The 12,732-nt window shown below is 52.7% G+C and overlaps 1 protein-coding gene across 3 annotated transcripts in view; it reads right to left on the bottom strand.

Annotated features, from left to right (window-relative positions):
• Positions 1-12,732, bottom strand: part of Rara (retinoic acid receptor alpha) — a 45,387-nt gene that overhangs the window by 15,468 nt on the left and 17,187 nt on the right. For 2 of the 3 annotated variants that reach the window (XM_076935818.1, XM_034505651.2), the window contains one exon: positions 7,897-8,452. In XM_076935818.1, coding sequence (XP_076791933.1) covers positions 7,897-8,074 — 178 coding nt within the window. In that variant the 5' untranslated portion in view covers positions 8,075-8,452. Of the gene's footprint in view, positions 1-7,896; positions 8,453-10,805; positions 10,962-12,732 lie in introns of all 3 variants that reach the window. The other variant, XM_034505652.2, reaches the window with a different exon arrangement.

Genomic DNA, 12,732 nt, shown 5'->3' on the forward strand with positions numbered 1-12,732 from the left:
GATCTCTGAATTCCAGACAAGCCTGGTCTACAAAGAAAGTTCCAGTATAGACAGGGAAATCAATCCTGTCTGTAAAAAACAAGAGAGGCTGGGGCTGAAGAGATGGCTCAGCGGTTAAGAGCACTGACTGCTCTGCCAGAGGTCCTGAGTTCAATTCCCAGGAACCACATGGTGGCTCACAACCATCTGTAATGGGATCTGATGCCCTCTTCTGGTATGACTGAAGAGAGCAGCAGTGTATTCATACATACATACATACATACATACAATAAATACATAAAATATTTTTTTTTAAAGAGGGAACTCTCAGCTACCAAAAGCTCATGTTCCTACCAAACCAGGCCAACTCGAGACAAATTTCCTTTGCTGACTGCCTTCCATATGGCTGTCCTGGTAAGTCTGCCCTTAAAAGACTTTATGAAATGACAGAAAATAGGCAAATAAATCCATCACCACAAATATGTGTTTATATATACACACTGCAAACTGACAAGTGGTATTATGACACAAACTCAGTGTGCTCTTAGGGAAAATTAAGTTCAAGGGTCAGTGGCTAACTCAAGGCAGGGACCCAAAGAAAGCTGAAGTTCAGAGTAAAGCAAAGAGGAGGGCCAGTGAGCGGTGACTGCTGTGCGGAGGTCCTACAGCCGCAGATGGTGTGTTCATCCTACGGACTGGAAGAAGACCAGAAAGGATGAAAAATAAAACTCCAAAGGAGGCCAGGCGGTGGTGGCACACGCCTTTGATCCAAGAACTAGGTAGGCAGAGATAGGCAGCTTTCTGTGAGTTTGAGGCCAGCCTGGTCTACAGAGTGAGTTCTGGGACAGCCAGAGCTACACGAAGAAACCCTGTCTCAAAACAAACAGACAAACAAAACAAACAAAAAAGAAAACAAAAGAAAAATACATAAAAGATAGAAAATGAGGCTGGAGGACAGGCTAAAGCCAGCCCAGACCAGATAGATGGGCTTGTAGGCTTGAAGCCACAGGAAGGGTAAGTAAAGGAGAAGCTAGATTCCGTTATAGTGCAAGAAGACTTTTCCCAGGTTATAAAGAATGAGATAACAAGACAGCAAGAATGTCCAGTTAGGCCGCGCAGTGGTGGCTCATGCCTTTAATCCCAGCACTTGGGAGGCAGAGGCAGGTGGATCCATGAGTTCGAGGGCAGCCTGGTCTACAGAGTAAGTTCCAGGACAGCCAGGAATACATACACACATACACACACACACACACACACACACACACACACACACACACCAAAACCAACCCTGTCTTAAAAAGCAAAAAGAAAAAGAATATCCAGTTGTAAGTCGCTATGGGAATCCCAAGCAGCAGCGACAAGGCTGGCTTAGCCTAAGCAGTGGTAACAGAGGAGGAGGAACTCACAGACATTTTAAAATCACATCTCATTTACTGTATGCTATGGATGTATGTATGTATGTATGCATGCTATGGCATGTGGGTGGATGTCAGAGGACAATTTTCACAGGGTATGGTGATGTACCCTTTGATCCCAGCACTTAGGAGGTAGACACTGATAGACCTCTGTGAATTCCAGGACAGCCAAGGATATATGGTGGGACCCAAATAGAGGGAGGTGTGTGTGTGTGTGTGTGTGTGTGTGTGTGTAAGGAGAAGCTGGAAAGAAGGCCGGCAGTTAAGGTTAGTGGCTGCTCTTCCAGAGGACCCTGGTTCCATTCCCAGCACCCACATGGTGGCTCACAACCATTCCTAACTCCAGTTCTGGGTGATCCAACAACCTCCTCCTCCGTCCTCTGCAGGCACCAGACACACACACAGTGGACACACATGCATAAATATGAAATACCCACACATATAAAATAAAGTTAAATCATTTTAAGAGAGAAAAAAAGAGAGAGAGAGAGCAAGAACTTTCAGAGACTTGGCTTTCTTTCACTGTGTGAGTCTCCAGGATCAAACTTAGATTATCAAGCTCGGTGGTAAGTGCCTTTACCCACTCAGCCATGTCCCCGACCTTCACATGAGTGAGAGGTGGAGTCCGTGACGGAGAGTTGGAGAGAGGGTAGGTAGTATCTGGCAGATAGCTCTTGGCCTCCTGAGGCAGCAGAGTCTAATGACTGCAGGACAGGAGCTGTTGTGTTCCCAAGAGAGGGCAGAGGCTTGCAAATGGAATGCTGGGGTCCAGGGCAAATGCCAGGTCTTGGCGTGGATGCCCTTCAGATTTTTTTTGCTCAATGATGCAGCTCTTGGCACCCGTGATGCAGTAGACCTTGTGTTCACAGATTCAAGATGCTAAGGGACCTGAGACTCTTGTCCCTCATGATCAGGCAAAGACCTTCCAAATAACAAGCATTCAATATAGAAATGAGGGAGAAGTAACTGCAGGGTAGAGAGATAAGAGCTATAAAACTGGGGGGTGGGGGTGGGGGGGAGGGAGGGAGGGAGGAGACTGTGATGAGGATGGGAACCTCTGAGAAGGATTCTGGGAAGAGTCCTCCTTCAAGATCTCCGACTTAAGAAAGAAAGAAAGAAAGAAAGAAAGAAAGAAAGAAAGAAAGAAAGAAAGAAAGAAAAAAAGAAAGAAAGAAAGAAAGAAAGAAAAAGGTCCCTTGAAGGATGAACAGGATTTCCGAAGCTAGACAGAAAAGCCGGGGTGAGATGTCTGCTCTGGCAGCCACGAGGTCGAGAAGCAGGTCAAGGAGGAACACAGTGTCCTGGGGGCCGTGACAGAAGGGAGGGAGGACTGGAAGGCTCTGGCCTGCAGCAGGGGCCGGGATACTGGGTGGCAGTTGCTAGCAGGCTTTGGCCTCAACCGACTCAGTCACATCTCCCATCCCCAGCTCCCCCCAGAGTTTTATGCTTAGCAAGCCCTTAGCAGGTGTGGGCTGAATCCTCCTGGCTGCCACCACCACCACCTCCAGCCAAGCAGGGCTCCCTCCTCTGCCCTAGGGACAGAGGGACAACATTAGGCTGCGTGCCAGATAGACATCAGGGCCTGATACAGGGTGGCCATCTTCAAGACAATACACAGCTCCACCATCCAGTCCCCCCCACCCCCACCCCGCTCTTCTAGGTACTTGAAGCTACTGCAGGCCACAACCAGCAAGCGGGTCACTGCGGCCTCACAGCAAGCTGCCTACCAGAGACAGACCAGAAAGCCAGAAAGATTCCGAGAAAGGTTGAATGACCTGCCCAAGGTTGCAAAGGCGGATCGACTTGAAAGACTTCTGGCCCTGGTGCAAGGGAAGTGGGCACCAGACTTCAGGCTGGGTGGCATGGCATTTTCAGCAACTTGGGGTCCAGCTAGGCAGGGAACGGCCTGAATAACTAATGCTACCAGGGCAAGGGGACCCCCAGTCTATCCTGACTACAGAGGGGTGAGAAGGCACTGTCCCAATATTATCTGGAAGTTACTATTTCCTCTTTTTACTGATGCTACGCTACACACACACACACACACACAAATACACGCACATGCACACACCACCCCCAATATATATACAAAGGCTGCACTGGCCCAACCCCATGGCACACATCCCTTGGAGAGAGGTTGGCAAGAGTTGGATACAATGCCTGAGGCCCTGACTGGCCTAAGAGGAAGACAGGCTTCCTTCCCTGTGTCCCCTCCCCCAATCTGTTCTGGAATCCTACCCTGAGAGCCTGTACATTTATCCCTTCTGGAAGATAGATAGATAGATAGATAGATAGATAGATAGATAGTGAGGGGCTCTATTTTCAATGAAAACCCCCTATGAAGGTCTTTTGGCTGACTCTGCATTTTGGACCCCAAGAAAGGCAGGGCTAGGCAGTACCCCCCCTCCTCAAGGTTGTCCTTCCTATTGTGCCTGTGCGGGGGGGGGGGGGGGTGAACGAGCAAGAGAGAATGTTCAAGTCTGCAGACCCCAGGAAGTAGCAGAGCAAGGGATAAAGAGACAGGCACAGCCCCTCCTCCTTCCTCTGGGCCTCCTTCCCAGGTTCCCCTAGGCCTGGGCCCCCGAGACAGGGAGGCGGAAGGGACCACATCCCCATATCTAGAAGAGCAGCCAGCCAACATGGAGAAGGAAAATCTGTTACCACCCTTTTAGGTTCCTGCCCTAACTCCTCTATCGATTGCTTCCAACTTCCCTGCCCCCCACTTCAGAAATTGCAACAAAATATGAATAACAACTATGGCTTTTACACTCTGTTCCTTCAGAGTCTGTCGGGGTGGGAGGAGGCGGTGGCTTCGAGTCCTGCAAGCTCACAGGCTGCAAGAGGGCAGAGTAGGGTTGGGCGGGGGTGCGAACAGATTGTGTCCACGGCTTCTAGGACAGGATGGAAATCTTCCCTGGAACTCTTATCTTTCCAGTCTCAAAATCCAACACCGACAAGGGGGCAGGGGTGAGGGATGGCTTTTCCTGCGCCCCCTACTGGGGGAAGTCAGAGCCAGGGTCTCCAGCAACCAGGATTAAGATTCAACAATGGTGATAAGGCCCCCACAATCTCAGTTGGCCCCAGAATGTCCTAAAGCTGCCTATCTGGATGGCAGGTCACAGGCCTGCTTTACAGCTCCCAGGATGGTTCTGCTGTACTTTGGCGTCTCTTCCTCTGCCCTCTCCTCTATACACGAGTACAAGGTGACTCTACTGAAACAAACAGTCCAAAAAACCCTTCGTTTTTTGTTTGTTTGTTTTGTTTGTTTGTTTGGTGCAGATAATGTCCTGACCACAGTAGGAGCTCAGCAGCCTCCCATTCTACTGGGTCACATGCCAGGCACACACACACCAAGTGTCATCTGGGATGAGCTCCCCTAACTTGGCCCTCTTAGGTATCTGGTGATGTCCCCGTGTTACAGACCAGGAAACAAGTCCAAGGGATCAACACATAACTGACACTGGTATCTACATTTTTAACCTTGAGGCCCGAGGAATTCCAAGGGTGCATAAGCCAACAAGGTTCGCCCCTTGGCCCTCAGGCCAAGAAACACAAGAACATTATAGATGGTGGTCTTCTTCTCCCCAATGCACTATGAAAGCCAATCCTCTGAAGCCCTCACACCAGGCCACCTCTGCCCTAAATCAGGCCTGCCCGCCCCCACCCCCAGCCCTAACCCAGGGCCCCAACATACAAGGTGACATTCCTCTCCCCAGCTCTCGAATTGATTCTCTGCAAACACACTGGTTTCGCCCAGTATACACAAGCCATTAACCCCCCTTCTCAGCATACTCAGCCCTGACCCCCTCCTCCCAAAGAACACACAACCCTGACCCTCCTCACACTGCACAGAGAAGCCCAAACCTCCACAGTAAACAGGCTTCAGGGGCCAAGCACCAAAGGGACAGGAATCTTGTGCTATCTCTGGGGCCTCCACCCTGGTTCCCTAGGAGACTCTCAGTAGGACAATACCTAGCTCTCTGCACAGTGACCTGGAGAGGCCTCCGTCCTCACACAGGTCCCCTGCTCTCTGAAGAGGATATACAACACACCTTAGGTGCAACCTTGCAAGACGCCCAGGAAGGGGCGGCCACCTCCACAGCTATGTGATGTGGGAGCCTGGAAGATTAGCAGGGCCCAGCACCACTGCTGCAAGACGAGATGGAAGAGATGCCCCTGCTTCTCACCTCCAGAAACTACCTGACCTTGACCCGTCCTAGTCCCAAGGACTGGGGAGACTAAAGCTGTAAAACTTTTAGCTGTTCCCAGGTACCAGGAGTATGCGGGGTGGGGTGGGGGTGGAGGTCTCAGACCCAAAGCCTCTGGTCCCTGGTCCTAAGGTGCTCAGAGGCTGGGGAGTAGGGAGGAAGAGACTGTTGTTGTTTACTAGGAGAGGGGGAGGGGTGGGAAACCCACAGGCACACAGGGGGTGGGGGCAGGAAGAGGGCATTGCCTAACCTGGGTGGAGAAAGCCAAAGAAGGCTGCCATTTGCCCGAAATATGGGCACCCCACCCTAGGAGTAGGTTACTAGGGTGGGGGCTCACCCCACCCACCTCTAAGAAAGAGGAAGGAGCTTGCAACACTCAGGGGGAGGGCAGAGAATTTTCTCTCACAGGGGTCAGGTCCTAAATCCCCCTGCAGCCTTCCAGTGAATCAGGTTCATCTGTCCAGCCCCCTGTGACATCACCTGGGCAAGGACAAGTGGTCCTTGTAGGCACCAACTTATAGGACTCCCTGACTCCTTTCCTTCTCTCTCCTCCTTCCTCTTTGGTTTGTTTTTGTTTTGTTCTGTTTTTCGAGACAGAGTTTCTTCATGTGTAGCCCTGGCTGTCCTGGAACTCACTCTGTAGACCAGGCTAGCCTTATACTCAGAGTTCCACCTGCCTCTGCCTCTGCCTCCCGGGTGAAAGGCATGTGCCACCACTGCCTGCTTTCCTTTCTGCCTTAAAAATTCCACCCTGAAAGAAAGTACAATTCTTCTAGCTCCTGGGACGGTTGGGGTTGGCAAGGTGAGCTCTCGCTCTGCTCGCTCCCTTCAAATGCAAGGCGCATTTTCACATGACCAATGACCAATCCCCAGCAACTCTGAGCCCCAGAGGTCGGTCTTCTCATTAGCACCGACTAAAGAAACTGGAACACAGTTGGGGTTCTCAGACTTTCCCCGTGTAAGGTAGAGAGAAGAAAAGGCAGAAAGACAAGGTGAAGGCTTGAGGAAACTGAGGGGGAAGCTGAGGTAGCACTTGTCCACTCCCTAGCTCTACAGCATAAAGGACTGAAACCCTAAAGGCACTTGGGTATAGACTACCTGCTCCTGAAGGCTAGTGGGGCCTGGAAGGGAGGGGGCGCAACAAAGCCAAAGGCAGCTATCCAAGGAAGCAATGGTGGCTGTAGGCAGACAGCCAGTTGTGGGCAGTGAGGCGCCCAGCCAGAGCCTGCCCCAGGGACAAAGAGACTCCCTGGCTCCGGGGAGAGAGCGCTGCCCCCACACCAAGAAGGGGGCACTGACCCAGCCCAGCCGGGCACACAGGGCAGTGGTGCCAGGCAGCTTGCCAGTGGCCGTGGGAGGGGCAGTGGGTGCCAGGCAGGGTGCTCTGTCCCTGCCAACCAGGAGAGGTGGGACACGTTTCCCAGGTCAGCAGCTGACCAGCCGGCTAGCCAGCCAGCCGTGGCCGGCTCTGCTGCTTCCCCTCCCTCCAGCCCCAGGCCAGGCCCAGATCCCTCCTCCAAGGCTCTGGCCTGGAGCCCAGCTGGGCCCTGGGGGCCAGAGTTACTGTAAGCGGCCTGGCAGGCCCCAAGCCTGGACTTTGCCAGCTGGCCGTAGCCACCGCCACCTCCCACTACCTGGCTTGGCCAGCTAGGGAAGGGCACTGAGACCCCCGCCCAGCCAATGAGTGACTCTCATGGCAGAGGGTAGAGGCAGAAAACACGGGCCCTGCCAAGCCTGTGCATGTGTCCAAGGCCATAGTCCAGGCAGAAAGCCCCCATGGAGTCCCTCCCTGTCCTTCTGGGGCGGGGGAGTTGGCAGGGGGAGAGCAAGGGCTCCAGCTGTGCTGAGCTGCCCTGGACTGTCTCCTGAAGCCCTTTCCCTCAGAGTACTGGAAGGGGGGCTGGGGGGGGGGCCTCATTCTCACTGTGTAGGGCTGTCATTTCCACCAAACGTTGAGAGGTTTGTTTATCCACCTCAGCCTCTGCATCCATTCCTCCTCAGAGCTATTTATAAGGCACTCAGTAGCATAGCACCAGGGGCACAGAGACAAAGGGGGACAACAAGACAGGGAAGAGACAAAATGGTTTCACCTCTCCCCTGCCCCCAGTATCAAACTACCATTGATTGGCTTACAGACCATCTTCAAGCCCCACCCCAACCCCCACCACACAATGGTCACCCTGGTCTAGAAAAGACCTTGCCACTCATCATGTCTCCAGCAGAACAGATGTGTCCAGGAACCCAAATCGAGAACCCCCCCTCCCCTCCCCCGGCCTCCCCACACAGAGACTTACTGGCTGGGGATGGTGTGCTGTAACCACTGACTGGAAGCTGGTGCTGAAGGCTGGTGAGAGCGCCTGGTGGGGAGAGGCCACCCAGCATAGGGGGGAAGAAGAAGGCGTACGGGGGTACTGGGTACCCATTGAGGTGCCCGCCCCCAGGTGTCGGGCAGGAACTGCTATTGCTGGCCATGCCAAGGCCACAGTCAGAAGAGCAGGCAAACAGTCTGGCAGGCAGCTGTGATGGGCTTCACGCAGTCTCTCTTCCTTGGGGCATGGGGCCTGGGCCCAGAGGGGGTTTGGGTGGTTAGCCCACCCCCACCCCCTTCTGTCCCTGGAGCTGCAAATCCCAAGTTAGTCAACTTCAGCCTTCTGGATCCCCCTCCCTAGCCAGTGGGGGGAGGGGGCAGGTGGATTGGGGGATGTCCCAAGCGTCTGTCCTTTGGTTAAGCAGTCCTGGGAGCTGACACTTTTGTAGGAAGATTCAGAGCTGGTCTTCAGGGTGTCAAAAAAGATGCCACTCCCAGAAGGGCCCCAGGTAGGCGGCTGGGGGGAGGCATGTCCTGTGGTGCTGCAGAAGAAGGAAAGACACAGGTAAGTGGGCACTGAGTAGGCACGTGGGATTCCCCACGGCGCTCCCCAACCTGGGAGGCCAGAGATTTTCCTGTGGCACCCAGCTGAGCAGACACCTGGCACCATGCCTGGCTGGCAGGGCCAGCCTAGGACCAGGGCCCAGACACTGCTGGGGATAGCAGGACAACATAGCCAGGCTGGAAATATGGGGACAGGACCCAGAGTACAGGACGGCCTCTCACCCAGAATGCTTGGGAAAGGGTCCACAGTATAACCCCAAAGATCCCTGCAGCTGAGGCAGGCAGCTGGCTCTCCTTCCCCCAGTGTGGGTTACCTGAGGTCAAGATACAGAGGAACGTGTGCTGGCAGGGGGTGGGGGATGGGGGAAGCTGCTTCCCTAAAGCATTGGCACTTCTCAGAAAAATGACTCCTAAGCTAGAGGGAGGCCCTCTCTTATACCACTTCCCCCCCTAAACCTAGCATCCCAGATCAGTCTGTCCCTCCCATGAGGAGAAGGCCCAATTCCATGCATTTAGAGAAGTGGATCTCCAGGTCTCCTAGGCAACATCTCCAATACAGAACAGTACAAGTAGCCCTAGGAAGACCTATGTCAGGAAGACAAGGCTTGCCCAGGATAGAAGTCTCCAGCAAGAGAGACTAAGTTCAGACTTCATTGGACTCCCATCTATCTGTAAAAGGAACACACAGAGGATGGGCTGGTAGGTGGACAGGAGATGCAAGACCAGGCAGCAGCTCCCCTCAACAGTGTATACACAGGTCCACAGTCTATCTGACAGCTGAGGCCAGAGGGTATACACGGATAACACCTTGGGGTAGCTACACAGCTGTGACCTACAGATTCCCTGACACAGCCAGATAGGCAGAAACAGAGCAGAGAGGAAAAAGGAGAAAGAGAGCTAAGGACTTTTCAAGCCTGTTTGAGTATAGATGAGACATAAATACATACCATGTATAGGCACATGTGTATATGTGGGGGGGGGGGAGGTGGATGGACAGACAGACAGACGGATGGACATACAGAGGAAACACAAAAATAATCACAGCCAATCAAAACCAGCTCTTCCTTCTGTTCTCCTGTCAGGTGCTATTCCCAAGAATGCTCTCGAATGTCCACACACTAGGCTGACTCTGACTGGCCAGCTAACAGACACTAGGGTTCTGTTGGTAAACAACTTGCTACAAAAATAACGGGGCCTAATTCTGGATACCCAGCAACCCTGGAAAAAGTCAGGCACAGTGGCACACACCAGTAATCTCAAGCGCTGGAGAGGCAAAGCCAGGAGGATCCCTGAGGTTTGCTGGCCAGCCAGCCTGACTGAATCAGAGACACTATCTCAAAAATTAAGCTGGACAGCTATTGAGAAGGAAAGACACCCAGTGCAGGCGTCTGGTCTCCACACATATAAGCCAGGTAGGAAGTACTGGCTGGGAATATGTAGAAATGAATCCACACCCTCCTGGTGGAAGTGTCAAACACCACAACTGCTTTGTAGTTCCTCAAAAACTTAAAACATGGCACTAGGGCACAGAGCAAGTCCACCCTTCAGTATCCACCCAGGAAACAGGACCATGGCAGTCAAGCACAGGAATGCTTGTGTGTGACTGTTCAGAACAGCAGCACCAACCACGACCAGGCAGCGAAACCAACCTGAATGTCTATCAATGGGAAACCGATAATAAATGATAGATACCCAGTAACACTAGACTCTTTCTGTGCCAGAGAGAGAGAGAGAGAGAGAGAGAGAGAGAGAGAGAGAGAGAAGGAAAAAGAGAGGGAGGAAGGGAGGGAGGGAGGGAGGGAGGGAGGGAGGGAGGGAGGGAGGGGAACAAGAAGCTGACACAATAACATGGCCCAACCCTGAGAACAGCGGAGTTCCCAAAGACCGTATGTTGTATGATTCGATTTCTAAGAATGTCCAGGAGAAGCAGATCTGCATGCATAGATTTGTGGTTACTAGGAACCAGGGTGTGAATGTGAGGGAAATGAGAAGTCACTGCCCGTGGTATGGGAGGGAGCTCTGGGGTGCTAAAAACGATAGTGGCTGTACGATTCCGAGTACATGCAAACCGCACTGTATACACTGTTTGTCTTTCTGGCTTCTTTTTGAGAAAGGTCCCCCAATACTAAATTATTCAGGCTGACACTGAGTCTGCAATCCCTCTGCCTCAACCTCCAAGGCACTGAAACTATACCAGCCATGCTGGACTCAAGACTGAATGCTTTAGTGAGTTAATATCTCAGCAAAACTCTGGGGTGGGGTGGGGTACCTAAAGAATTGTCCCTTTCCATCATTCTCCCTCCATCCCTACACCCCAAATTTAGGACATACCAGGTTCCAAGCTCCAAGCTCCGGGCTTAAGCCTGGAGACTGGGGGATGCATATATAACCAGCATTTGGCTGGGGATGGGGGAGTCCTTGCCAAGGCCACTGTGGAAGAGCACTGTGTCCTCTGTCGACTGTCCCAGCCTGTGTCTTCTCTGTCAACTGAGGAAGACAGGGAGAAAGGGGACAGGTAGTGGCTAGCAGGTAGAAGCAACAGCTGCCTCTAGAGTGAAATCTAAGCTATGATAAAGACCAGGATCTCTACTGGAATTCATCACACCAACCACTGGGCCTCAATCCTGAATGAGGCATCTCCTTCCCTTCACAGGCTGATGACTCTGTGTCTGTGTCGTAGAAGCCGTGGGGGGGAAGGGGAGCACCTACAGAGCCAGCTGCCTCTGACCCCAGTCTCTGATGAGACTCTATTAAACAGAACATGAGCTGAAGAGCCAGGCACGTGGAGGAGGCCTGACTGACCTTATCAACAAGTGTATATGCTTGGATCCTTGTCCAAATACTACGCACACTTGGCAGAAACTCACACGTGCAGGCCAACAGAAACCATCTGGGTGTGCAAGACCACACCTGCTGCCCCAGTCTTGTGTCCAGGCAAGCATGTGGACAGGGGCAGCCTGGGGATAGCACCTCTCCATACCTGAGTCCAAGCACACAATGGGTACAGTTCAGGACCTGTGTGCGTGGGCTGTACATGTACATACTCTGAGGAGATATGCAACTGTCACCTTACGGTCTCCCAAAGTCCATGTTTTGTTCCCAGCCCCGACACTGCCAACATTGCCCCTGGACCTACTTCTCATACTAGGAGATGCTTCAAGGTCCTCTCTATGCTACAAGCCCCAATACCAACATGTACCAGGATTCCCTAACCCTCCAGTAGATTCATGTCTACACAGAGGGTTACCTACCTACCTACAGGTGAGGCCTAGGAGGCAGGTGGCCAAAGAGAGGCCAACCAGAGCCATGGCTGAAGCCAGAAAGCTACTCACTCCAGATCCAGGCATCCCGGCCTTGCTTTGGGGGGATGGGAGACACTTAGCTTGGGCTCTCTGAGGCCCAGTCTTTCACATTCTAGAACACAGCTTTGCCCACAGAGAAGTCTGACGATATCTACCTCAGAACATGCCTCAAGTCTCTCCCTGAAGAGGTTAAAATTGGACCAGGCTTCAAGCTACCAGCCCAGCCCAAACACACACCTCCAGGGAGAGTCTGGAAGGCCTCATATCCTCAAGTAACCTAACCCAGCTGGGCCTAAACTTCAATACAAGGTTGTTCAGCTCCCTGAGTGAGGAGGAAGGGCTGGCTCTCCAGTGAGGGCAGGGACAAAGGTCACAGAAGTGGGCCAAGGGCCAGGCTGACCAGGGAAGAGGGATAGGCAAGGGCAAAGATGATGGGGCGGAGCTTTAAAGGTCCTTTGGGAGCCATGACCCTCACAGAGATGCCTGGGCCCTGGCCCCTTGTACCCAGGCAAGAGAATTTAAACTAGCACCAAAGAGGCAAAACAAGCTACCCACACCGAACCTCCACCCTCTGCCAGCAACCTCCACTGTTCACAGGCACCCTGCCCTGAGAGAGCAAACCACAGGCCTACACCTCCAATCCACTGAGCCCAGCAGAAAAAAAGGGGTGGGAGGCATGTCAACAGCCGTGCACCCTCTCCTTACTAGGTTCTCTAATCCCTCAAAGTTATCTAGATCCCTTGGCATCTTCACAGACACACACACACACACACACACACACACACACACACAAACACACACACACCACTCCAGAGTTTCACACTTTAGAAACAAACAACCCTTCCCCCTCCCCCCCCAAAAAAGTGAGAACTGCGCGCATGTGGCAGCCAGGAAGATGAGAGAGAAAACCCGGAGGTCTGAAGGGTCAAATCTCAGCTCTGCCACTCTGGATGACC

The sequence above is a fragment of the Arvicanthis niloticus genome, chromosome 6 (assembly GCF_011762505.2).
Source record: "Arvicanthis niloticus isolate mArvNil1 chromosome 6, mArvNil1.pat.X, whole genome shotgun sequence".
Lineage (NCBI taxonomy): Eukaryota > Metazoa > Chordata > Mammalia > Rodentia > Muridae > Arvicanthis > Arvicanthis niloticus.